Source organism: Ruditapes philippinarum, unplaced genomic scaffold, assembly GCF_026571515.1.
Source record: "Ruditapes philippinarum isolate M1 unplaced genomic scaffold, ASM2657151v2 ctg21060_1_1_1_1, whole genome shotgun sequence".
Taxonomy (NCBI): Eukaryota; Metazoa; Mollusca; class Bivalvia; order Venerida; family Veneridae; genus Ruditapes; species Ruditapes philippinarum.
Genome location: NW_026862333.1, coordinates 1 through 12,680, shown reverse-complemented (window position 1 = coordinate 12,680; position 12,680 = coordinate 1). Strand labels below are relative to the sequence as shown.

The 12,680-nt window shown below is 32.7% G+C and overlaps 1 protein-coding gene across 1 annotated transcript; it reads left to right on the top strand.

The window, feature by feature from the left end:
- The first annotated feature begins 395 nt into the window (after positions 1–395).
- Positions 396–2,445, top strand: LOC132718707 (lachesin-like). The gene is made up of 3 exons (XM_060702425.1): positions 396–561; positions 1,063–1,175; positions 2,260–2,445. The coding sequence occupies exons 1-3, from the start codon at positions 396–398 to the stop codon at positions 2,419–2,421; spliced, it is 441 nt and encodes a 146-aa protein (XP_060558408.1). The 3' UTR covers positions 2,422–2,445.
- Positions 2,446–12,680: the final 10,235 nt, after the last annotated feature.

Here is a 12,680-nt window from a genome sequence, read left to right as displayed (position 1 = left end):
CTTAATAAAAGCTCCCATAGACTATAGTTGCATTTTATTGTCGGATATGTATTTTGGTACTACTGTTCAGAACAATGCAGAATCACTATGAAACTCGTACGGAAACTGAGATAATATAAACCTAAACAGAGTGGCGGCATGACCGAGTTATTAACGCGTCGAACTAGTAATCCAAAGATTGTTGTCAGCGTTTGTTCAAACCGTGTGGGGCACGCCGTTGTTTCCTTAAGTAAGAAAGTTTACATTCAATGCTTTCCAGGAACGGAATCGAGAAAGTTTCAATAAGCTTATAACTTTCAACACAACCGAACTAAAATATATTTGTTTAAATTCGTAAAACAAAACTAACTTACGCAGGTTTATATTTTTTGTGGTTGCAGACATTTTCTTTGCCGATGGGTGTTACCGAGCAACTTATATCTGGACAAACGGGAGGTGGTTCAGGTATAAATATTCTACATATTAAAAACTTGACAGAGTCAACATTTGGAACGTACACGTGTGCGGCAACAGTCAGCGGATATACAGCAGAACAGTCTCATTTTATTGGAATACTTGCAGGTACTGTTACAACAAAATAAAACAACAAAATCCTCACATAGCGGTGAACCCGTATACAGTTGGCTAAAACCAAATTATTATCAGTACATTTTCACATAATATCAAGAATCTATCATTTCTTTATATATAATTATACATGTATATATAATTCGTTTTTAACGAGTTAGTATTAAGCAGTATGATTTAATAGAAAATAAAGAAGGAATCGATCGAGGATTTCAGATTTAATTTGCTATAAACGATAATTCGTTATAAACGAGTGCGTTGTAAATGGAGTCAACTGTATACAAGTCAAAGATCAATATTGGCCTGCAAAATCAAATGGGCATTCAAATAATATCGTTACCCAAATAAAACCATAACCATTTTAAATACCTCAGACCTACTTATAAATACTGTTGTTTTTTTTCTCATAATCCCCTCCTTTTTTTCCAAGTAGTCTACGACATAATCAATATCTAAATGATGGTATAGATATTTTTGGAACATTTTTTACATCAGCGAAGCCCACTGTGAACATCATTAAACCACCGGTATCTTCAAGTTTTGCTATGCAATGTCAAGTAACTGGATATCCTGCTCCACATATACAATGGGACTTTGTTCCGGAAGCGGTTAGTATATAGTTTGCTCAAATTTTTTCGAGCAATTTTTGTTACTCCCTAAACAAGAGTTGTTTTTCCAATGATATAAAGTTAATTTTTTTACAGGAATCAACATTTCGAATTCGGAATACATTTTTACAAAGATAAGATATTTGTAAATTTCATTTTCAATGGAATATTTGTATGATTCTGCGACACTACAGGTTTCGGGCACTAACAATGACCACATTAGCCGATTAGCCAACATGAACACTTACATGTGTAAGCCTTAAAGTTACGTGAGGATTTTAGTCTATTCGAACCCTGACTACATGCATGGTATCCTTAATTCCAAAAATTTTTGCGATCAACGGAACTGGTAATAAGCATTGCAAAAATTTCTGATTTTAGCATAGTTTGAGTATTACTATCACAAGTTAGTAATTATAGCTAGCTACAAGATAAATATACCTTACCTGCTTGTTCATTATAGCTAGCTACAAGATACACTCACCTCACGTGCTAAATAATTATCTAAATATCGCTAACTACAAGAGACATACACCTCACGTGCTAGTTCATTATAGCTAGCTACAAGATATATACATATACCTCACGTACTAGTTAATTTAATCTAGTTACAAGAAACATATACCTCACGTGCTAGTTAATTATAGCTAGCTACAAGATATATACAGCTCACGTGCAAGTTTATTATCGCTAGCTACAAGATACATAGACCTCACGAGCTAGTTAATTATAGCTATAGCTACAAGATACATACACCTTACATGCTAGTTAATTATATTTAGCTACAAGTTACATATACCTAACGTGCTAGTTAATTATCGCTAGCTACAAGATACATTCACTGCACGTGCTAATTATTTATAGCTAACTACAAGAGACATACACCTCACGTGCTTGTTTATTATAGTTAGCTACATGATACATACACCTCACGTGCTAGCTAATTATACCTTGCTACAAGAAACATACACCTCACGTATTACTTATAGAACTGTTGTGTTCATTTTATCATTGATACAGGCAACTGCACTTACAAAATGTAAAAATTATCAAATGATCAGTAAATAAACATTTATCTTTTTAGAATAACAACCATGGCCTACCGCACGATGTACAAGTCCTGTATGAGACTTATCAGTCGACACTGTTTGTAGATAAATACGTCTTTGTCGATCACACTGGTCGCTGGTATTGTAAGGCAAGCAACACTGCAGGAACCGCTGTTAAAGAAGTACACATTCCATAGGTGTGTTAACGAAGTACACATTCCATAGGTGTGTTAACGAAGTACACATTCCATAGGTGTGTTAACGGAGTACACATTCCCTAGGCTTGTCTTGCCTCAGGATTTTGAAATATCTTATCATTGCAAAATCAATTTTATAACTGTATTAATTATTTTGAATTTTGCTCATAAATGCTGAAAACATAAATAGTTTTTTACAAATACAGTCGACTCCACTTGTAACGAACTCGATTTTCTGTATGAATATTAACCAAGCAATAACAAACAAATAGCAAAGAATACAATGGTAAGTACATTATAATTATAGACAAGCTCTACATGTCCAAATACATGTACATAATATATTGTTCAATAAAATGCCCCGCATAAAATTACCGCTGTCGTAAAATACCGATTACACCGGTGACAGGTATGTCTTTTTCATGGCGAATTGCCCACCTAAACAAGTCAGAAAGCATGTCATTGCTACATCGCTTTTAGCGAACTTCGGATATAACGAAAGATATTTAAATGTCCCATTAAATTCATTATATTAAGCGGAGTCGACTGTATAGGTTTCCCGCTTTTCAAAAATCGAGTTTGTCATTATCCATCTGGGTTATTCAGAAATCTACAAAAAGAAATCAATAGTGTTGGAATGTGGGAAGTTTTAGTATGAAGAGCAAGTATAAAGCTAAACTTAATGATTACTTAATTCAGGCCTCGACACTAACTTTTTTAGCAGGTGGTAAGCCGGACCACTAGATTTGAAATTTAGGTGGTCCTTCCGGAAGTCAGGTGGTCAATTATTATTACCATATCATTATTTTATTGTTTTTGAATTTTGACTCTTTGACTGCAGATTTAGAAAATAAGCTTTGAATTGATGACAAAGATTATTAACCTTTACAATAAAGAAAACAGATATATTTAGACTTTTTCATCTAAAGTGAAAGTGTACAATTTGCGCACCTCCTGCTGTTATTGTGCAGTCATAAAATCAAAGAAATATACAGTTGTATATTCCAGACATATATAATATACAGTTGCATATTCCAGACATATGGAACAGATTATTAATTAACGTTACAATATAGGCTTGAAATACATATCTTAAAGAAATTGGTGATGGTTAATTATAAAACAAACGAATTTATATGCGATATAAATAACGATTTTTTTTTTTATTGAAACGACTTCTCTCTCAACTCAAGTTAAGGAATAGCGAAACCATTTGTGTCTGCCTTATTTTCTTACTGTTAATCAAATATTCATTGCTGATACATGGTGCGTGTAACTCTTATAATATGATCAATTATCTTTTATAGATTAACATTTTTAATAAAACTATTAAATTATCTAATTCTTTTCTATAAAAACAAGGAAATATTTAAAGGATAAAAAAATGATACCAACGTTAAATATAACTATAGTTTAACTTATTTTTCTCAAAGCAGAATTTTTACCTCCTTGTTGCTTGTTGGTTGATATTTATTTTTGACATTGAGTATTTTTAACATTTTGACGTAATTTAACTCTGGAAGAAATGGATCTCTTATCGTTAAAATAAAGATAAGCAGCAAAGAAGTTCATTCCATTTTATTTGAAGCCATTATTCAAGTTTCTGAAATTTAAGTTCATCCGATATCCCATACAATATCATAATTATTAGCAAAAGCATCATTTGAATGAATTTTCTACCTAAATCAATATAACAAATTCTTAACTCTTTTAACTTGCATAAATAAGATTTTAGCGACTTAAAATGAAAATTATTGATGACTTAAGAACTTCTTGAACTAATCAGAGAATGAACCGTATACATGTTCATGTACAGGACAAATGATTTCAAACACCAAGTATATAACATGTTTTTGACCGAATCGCCATACTCCCAAATGAGCCTTGCACCAACCAGATAATTCAACTGGTCCAATAGACCAGTGTCTTTTAAAATTAGGTGGTCCTTGCCAACATCAGGTGGTTTCGGACCAACGGACCACCGCTAATGCCGAGGCCTGCTTAATTATATCAATAAATGTAGAAATGTGTTTATCTGTATTGATATTAGTATAAATAAGTGTAGTTCCATTTTTTTGCTCATATCAAAGTTGAGTCTATATTTTCATTCCTTTCATTTATATTTTGAAAAGTTGTTATCTTAATTAAAGGAACGCCACCGAGGTCCAATAGCCTAAAATAATAAATTTCGAAATTCTTTCTTAATTTAACTGGTCCACTTAAATTTGAAACCAAGCAAAAGATGATATATAAATATACACGGTATCAAATCGTCGTGCTAGTATAATAAGGTCCTAAGTGCCATTATGTAACATTGCGGGAAATCGAGCTTTAAATTTTAGTTAACAGAAAAATGTTACTGGACCATGTAATGATGGAGATTTTTTGAATGAATCATTAATATGTTCTATCATAACTTGCAAACATAGATTTTACACGATATCTTTAGAGATATTTTCTAAAACCGGATTTTTCATTTTGAGATACAGCTTTTCGCTTATTTGTACTTGCCGGAAGCTTAGAATTATGTTGCACCCGGAGATAGAGCGTTTTAAAACTGCCCTTGATAGTATGAACTAGGATATAGGATATTTTAAAACTAATAAATATGTTCAATTTTAATGAAAACAAATAGGATTATTATGGTATTTGTATAAACAAACTTAAAATTCTGGTCAATAATTGTATTTTTATCTTTCAGATACACATATTGATATAACTTGTGACAAAGAAATAAATTTGAATAAATTATTTCACCTGTTGGCATCAGTAACATACAAGTTTTGTAATAGATCGCAATAAACTACTTGTACTTTACCTGCATTGTGAATTTTTACAAAACTGAAACAAAAGATTTCAACACAATCACTTTAAATATTTATCATATAACTATAAGGCAATAGTTTTTCCAACCTAAAAAAATTCTGCAATATTAACGAACAAAAACACTTTATTCACTTAGTTACAGACAAAAACTGAATATAAAATCAACTCTCTGATAAAATGGAAATTTTAACATGTTTATCTGTTACTTTGTCTTGAATTAATTCTTGATTTTATCTCTCTCTGTTAAAAAGACCAAAATGTTAAAAAAATGCCCTCGATAGATTTACAATAAAAATGCAACAACTCCTGTCACAATTTAATAGGCAGCACATACTACAAAAACATAATGATAGATTGGAGGATTTGCAAAAACTTCTTTCACCTGAAAGAAACTTTACTCATTTTGAAAACTATGAAAGGAACAGTCAATGTAACCATTTGCAATAAGTTCTTTAAACTATATGTGATCCTCCTTTTCTGCCAATAAGAGTGAAAATAAAACAAAGTTTTAAAGGAACTTGATTGTTCACCTGATAACATTTGCATGAGAAAAAATATATACTAGTAATTGACAGTAGTTGATGACAAAATCTAATCGCAGGAAAGTTGTTTAAGTTTCTGCAATGTGAGACTTTAAGTTTTATTCTAGATGTGACAATTATAAAATTGGACTGTCTGAAATATCTAATGTCTGAAATATCTAACCAATATGTTGATATACAGTGACTGAGCGAACTAAAATCATTGGTAAAGTTTAAATGTTGAACAAGATGAATATTCATGGAATTAAAAATAGTTTAAGCCCACGAGCATGTTGGAAAATATTGTGGATGCCTCTATCGTTTAAGCTAAATGGAAAAGAAAATTCAAAATTTCTCATAAAAGGCAAAAACATTTAATGCGCGGTTGTGGAGTCTTTAACATGTTAGTGAAACACTGTCAAGTTTTTCTAATGGAAGAAATCTCAAAATAAACACTAGTATATGTTCTGGCATCTGCATTCAATGAAACACACTCTAATCTCTGAAACAATTAAAGTATCTCATACTACAACAACCGTTGGTTATATAGACGACAGTAAATTAAAACAAGAAACAACAACTATAACCGAAATTCAATCATCCGAATATATCCATAGTTCAAAAGTTATATTTTATAAAATTTATAACGACTTTTTTCACGATACCTTGTTAATTATTTTTGGATAACTCAAATAGATGATTAAAAATGTTTCAGAATAAGTACATTAGCCTTAAACAACACTGCCTTCCATTTATTGCCATGTTTTAGAAAATATTAAAACAAAATAAAAATTTTCTCTTTAGAATTACAATACCTTATCTCCAGGAGTAGTGTTTATAACCATTTATATTTTAAAGGCGGTAACCATATATAATGGCATTATCTCTTTTAAAAGAATAAAAGGTTTTGCTTTGACTTAATGGTAATATTTCCTACCAATTTATCAAATATGATACTAAAAAACTAACTTACTTCTGGTAGCCAGTTTAAGCAATGGTGTCAATGCTTTTTGACAAAGCAAAATCTGTCACATGACCTCGCACACAATCACTGATTGGCTCATGGACATAGAGCAACATAATAATTAATTCAACTATTATTTTCGAAAATGGAAAATGATATACATGCTATTATATCAAGCAGGGTAACCTCATGCATAAATGGAAACCACCTGGAGATAGATCTTTCAATTATGAATCCAGTGGTATATCATACTCAATTTTCATGAAAATGGAGATAGGACCTTATAATACTAGCACGACGAAATAGATACTTGATTTTATGCGAGTTTTGGCCGATTTGAGTGAAAAGTTTTGCAACGTGTTACATTTTTGGGGGCCAATTTGCACAATAAAATTGATTATTTCTGGGAAACGGAGTGAGCGAATGATCTAAAATTTCGTACATGAGTTATTGGTCTAGACATAAATCTAGTTATACAAAAATCTAAAAAAAAAAATTATCGGTCCCTTCATGTCAAAAAACCTCAGAGGAGTCCCTTTAACTGTGTGTTTTTTTTTGTTATTTTCAGGTATACTTCATACTTCCTCACTGCGACTTTCTTTTATTTTTGTTGAAATTGTAGTATTCATACTTTACTGTAAACATTGGAAAATAACAATGTAAACTAAAATATTGAGTTCGTCATTATATTCATTCTTTTCTTGCAGATTTATCAATATATATTAACAAACAATGATGAAAACTATTGGAATTTTTACCCAAACTCGAGTTTATTCCATATTAAAGCATGGCCATACACATACTTTTGCAGAAAAATTGTTGTTTTGCGGCATTTTTCATAAATAAATGAATCAACTAATATAAAGATGATTTAAACATATGATTTTATAAATTAATAATGTCATAAAAACTGCTCTTCTGATACATAAAATAAGCTTAATCTAATACATGAACTGTCCGTCTGATACTGTAAACTTTATATGTCACATAGACTGCCAGCCTGTTACAGTCACATAAACAGCCCACCTGACACAATAAGCTTTATCCGTCATATAAATCTTCCGCTATAGTAAGTTTAACTTGTCACATAAACTGCCCCCTACAGTCATATAAACTTTCCGCTAAATTAAGCTGATTCTGTCACATAAACGACCCGCTGAATTAAGCTGAATCTGTCATGTAAACTTTCCGCTACATTAAGCTTAATCTGTCACATAAACTTTCCGCTACATTAAGCTGAATCTGTCACATAAACTGTCCGCTACAGAAAGCCGAATCTCTCATATAAACGTCCCGTTACTGTACGCTTAATCTGTCATAAGAAAGATCCGCTAGAGTAAGCTAAATCTGTCATATAAACGTCCCACTACATTAAGCTTAATCTGTCATATAAACGTCCCGCTACATTAAGCTTAACCTGTCATATAAACGCCCCGCTACATTAAGATTTACCTGTCATATAATCGGCCTGCTGCATTAAGCTCCATCTGTCACATAAACGGTCCGCTACATTAAGCTAAGCCTGTCATAAAAACTGCCCGCTACAGTAAGCTTAATCTGTGATATAAACGGTCCGCTACTGTAAGCTTAAGGACGTTTTCGGGAGTTTTCATATAGACATAAAGGCAAAATTAAAACTGTTCAATAGAATTTCTTTAAACTTGGCAAGTTGTTAGAATATGATAACAGAAACATTTTAAGCGAAAAAGAAATTTGGATCACCGTTCTCGTTTTTGAGTTATCTTACCCTGAATCAGAGTTTTCTACTTATTTGAGGTCATTTCAAGGGCAGATAACTTATACATATTTTAATGATTTTTTGTCTTTACTTCTGGATTATGTTTTTCTTTTTATTGTTGAGCACAATACATAATAATATGCAATTCCTTACATCTTTTCTGTAATTTTTTTTCAATGAAAATAAAGATACTTTAAATTCTTAAACAATAGTCCATATTTTTAAGTAAAAGAAAAAGTGGGAATAAAAACTACCCAGTCTAAATTTGTTCTTGAAATTTTGCATATCAACTATAACGAAGGTAAGCTTCATGAAAATAAGAAAAAAAATGTATTAACTCCCTTCATTGTAAATTATCTGCCCTTGAATTTAACAAAAAAGTCCAATTCAAGGGCAGATAACTCAAAAATAAGAACGATGACCCCATTTTCTCCTTAAATGTTTCTGTTATCATATTCTAACAACATGCCAAGTTTAAAGACATTCAATTGCACAGTTTTAATCTTGCCTAAATGTCTATATGAAAACTCCCAAAAACGTCTTTAACCTTTCATAAAAATGACCCGTTACATAAAGCTTAATTTGTCATGTAAACGGCCCGCTACAGTAACCCAAATCTGTCATTTAAACTTTCCGCTACAGTAAGCTGAATATGTCATATTCACCACCCGCTACCGTAAGCCAAATCTGTCATTTAAACTTCCCGCTACAGTAAGCTGAAAATGTCATTTAAACTTGCCGCTACAGTAAGCTGAAAATGTCATTTAAACTTCCCGCTACAGTAAGCTGAAAATGTCATTTAAACTTTCCGCTACAGTAAGCTCACTGCGGTATACCGTACCTCGGATATTGCTCGATATTATGAGGACTTTCATCCCATTTCGCGACTTTGAACGAAGAAAGAAGGTATGTTTAGTGACGATATTTAGTCATTTTGAATTGGTTTGATATAAATTTTGTAGAAAAACAAATACTTCGATAATTTTTCTAGTTACTGAAACCCCAAAAATGTTGAGAAATAGCTTTGAAATGTAATTAGGAAGTAAAATTTCGTCTCTTTTTGCTCACGTTGATAAATGAGCTCGGATCAGTCGAATTTGATGTTTTTGTGCATATACCTCCTTAAAAGAAAAACTTGAATCGAGTAAAAATGTGATAATAATGATAATGTTTATGTTGTAAATGTTCAATAAACAATAGAACCTCAGATGACTGTGCATTTTTAGAATAAATACACATGTTAGTGTACCGAGTATTGCGTTAAAGTTGCCTTGCCGCCGGTGTCACGAGTATTGCTTTTTAGTTTTTGTAACGAGTATTGGTTATCAATGACAAGTAAATGCAAGTAGTAAACACAAAAGTATTTACCACATTTAATTTTAAATATTTTCTTACTGTGTATACTTATTTACATTATATGTGCAGAATATGCAGAATTCGGAGGTACTTTACTGGAAACATTCTGCGAATAATCCAGATTATCATTCCTGCTCGATGAAAAATCTCAGCGAACGAAATCAGCAATTTTCTGTGTTTAAAATATTCTCGTTGCTATCGAAGGATCAACCTTTCCAGACTTTGTTAATAATTATTGCATATCTTACTTTTAAATAGTAAAAAATGCATCCAAAGTGCATTAATACTGCCTCAAGATTTGTCAATATTAGACGGAATTGAGCAAGTGTGCCAATATCTTATATCAACCGACTTCCTACTATGCCAAAAATCCATATAAAGGGTAACTTAGGGCATTTTTTGTACCTGCACTCTAGCACGGCAGACCCTCTGTACTTGAAATTTTGTTACCGCCATTAGCAATGAGTTACCGTATGACTGCCGAGCGGGTACAGCTCAAAAAACCGAATAATAGATTTTGATAAGATTATGATAAAAGGGGCCAGAGATGCAATAAAAAAGGTTATGTTCCTTATAACTTTTTCCTCTAAAGGCTTGTTTTGAAGGCTTTATACCCCCCCCACCCTTTGAGGCCTCAAAAGTTGCAAAACATGCGCTATTTAGGCCCCAAACACGTTTCGTTTGAGAAATGTTGTTCAGAAGAGTGATCACTTTTTCGGCGCAACCCCATTAAAAAGTACATCAAAGGGGCGGTTACACAGCGGGGGGGGGGGATTTCCCCCTTCTGTTTTGGGGTTTGAAGTGGTGCAGTAGCCCCTCTAATCGCCGAGAAGACTTGGACTTGTGGGGGCTAAAAGCCTCAGGTCGATTTAAAGGTACCGTTTAAATTTATCTCAATCAATTGAGAAGTTTGTGCACCTTGAAATCAGTTTTGATGGGAAAAAACAAACGCAAAATTTCTTTTGTGCAATTTTGAGACGCCCCCCCCCACCTTGTTGCCATGGTAAACTGGAAATTTTTAAATTGAGCTCCTATTCCACAGGCTATGGCCAGCTAACATTTGTGCCCAGTTTGTCAGTATTGAAGCATTTTATAGTTTCATAGCAGTTTGAACTTGTAACAAAAGGCTTAACTATAATACAATGAAAACAATGAAAACAGCCATTTTTCGCATTATGCTCATGCAGGTAAAAGGTTAAGACGATACCGGCATGCTTGGGCGGCATAAGCCCTCGGGCCAATATTTTTATGAAGTGCGTCGATATGTTTCTTAAGGCAAACTTGCCCTGTAAAAAACCTATTATTAATGTCATCTAATATGTTTTTTTTAATTCTTGTCCATTCAGAGATGGGTCTCCTTGATCAAAGTTTCTTGAGACATGTATTTAAAGTTTTTTATCGTCAATTTTGATTGTTTCTACCCTGCTTCCTGCACACACTTTATTTAATCCATAGTGTGATTTTCAACCAAATTGGAAATTAAATCTCTGTATTTGCCCGTATGAAAAGAACAGTAATAACACTGAAAACACGCACTGTTGAATCTGAAATATTTAAATAAATATCATATAAACAGTACATTATCAGAAAAATGAAATTGAATCGATAACCAGACGTGAAAATTAGACAAAAAAATCGAGTTCCATATTAATGTGCTCATTCTGTTTTGCAATACTCTGTACACTAAAGTTTGGCCTATTTTGCAATACCCTGTACACTTAAAATCAATACTCGGATACACTTTCTTGTATCTTTTTTGCCTGTATCTTTTTTGAACTTTGACACTTTTTGCCTGAAATTTGGCGCAACAAGGCATACTTGGATTGTGAATAAAAAAATAACTCTATTCAATTTTTTTTTATTTATGTATATAATAATTTTTCTAACGATTCTACAGTATCGCGGTCAGTATTTTCTAGTGAGCAGCGGATCATTTAGGGTAGTTTAATCAATTTTACAAATACCTGTATACTTTTACGTCTTTTAGAGTTACAAAAAAACCTCTAGATATATAAAACCCGTTTTAGATAAATGGAAAGCCATTAGTTTTGGAAAATATCGTCCGCTGAACTTACCTTCGGTTCCCCGTTCAAAGTCGCGAATGTGGATGAAATGTCCTCATGGTATAGTCGCAGCAATATCGCGTAGACGGTTATACCGCAGTGAAGCTGAATTTATAATGTCATATAAACGTCCCGCTTCTGTAAGCTTAATCTGTCATATAAATTCGGCCCTCCACATTAAGCTTTAATCTGTCATAAAAACGACCCGCCACAGTAAGCCAAATCCTGTCATTTAAACTTCCCGCTACAGTAAGCTGAAATGTCATTTAAACTTTCCGCTACAGTAAGCTGAATATGTCATATAAACGTCCCGCTTCTGTAAGCTTAATCTGTCATATAAACGGCCCGCTACATTAAGCTTAATCTGTCATAAAAAACGACCCGCCACAGTAAGCCAAATCTGTCATTTAAACTACCCGCTACAGTAAGCTGAAAATGTCATTTAAACTTTCCGCTACAGTAAGCTGCATATGTCATATAAACGTCCCGCTTCTGTAAGCTTAACCTATCATGTAAACGGCCCGCTACAGTAAGCCAAATCTGTCATTTAAACTTTCCGCTACAGTACATATAAAGGATAGCGAAACTGTTGTCAGTATCACAAAATATTTGAAGTACACATGTACAATTTTATATAGATAAGGACTTTAAATGGTAATGATTCAAGATAGCTTATCAGTTTGTAGTTGGAGATACGGACTTAATTTTCTACATATATACTAGGTAGGAATAAGTGTTATTTTAATAGTAAATACCCATTCTATTATACATATTCTTGTTTCAGACTAAAA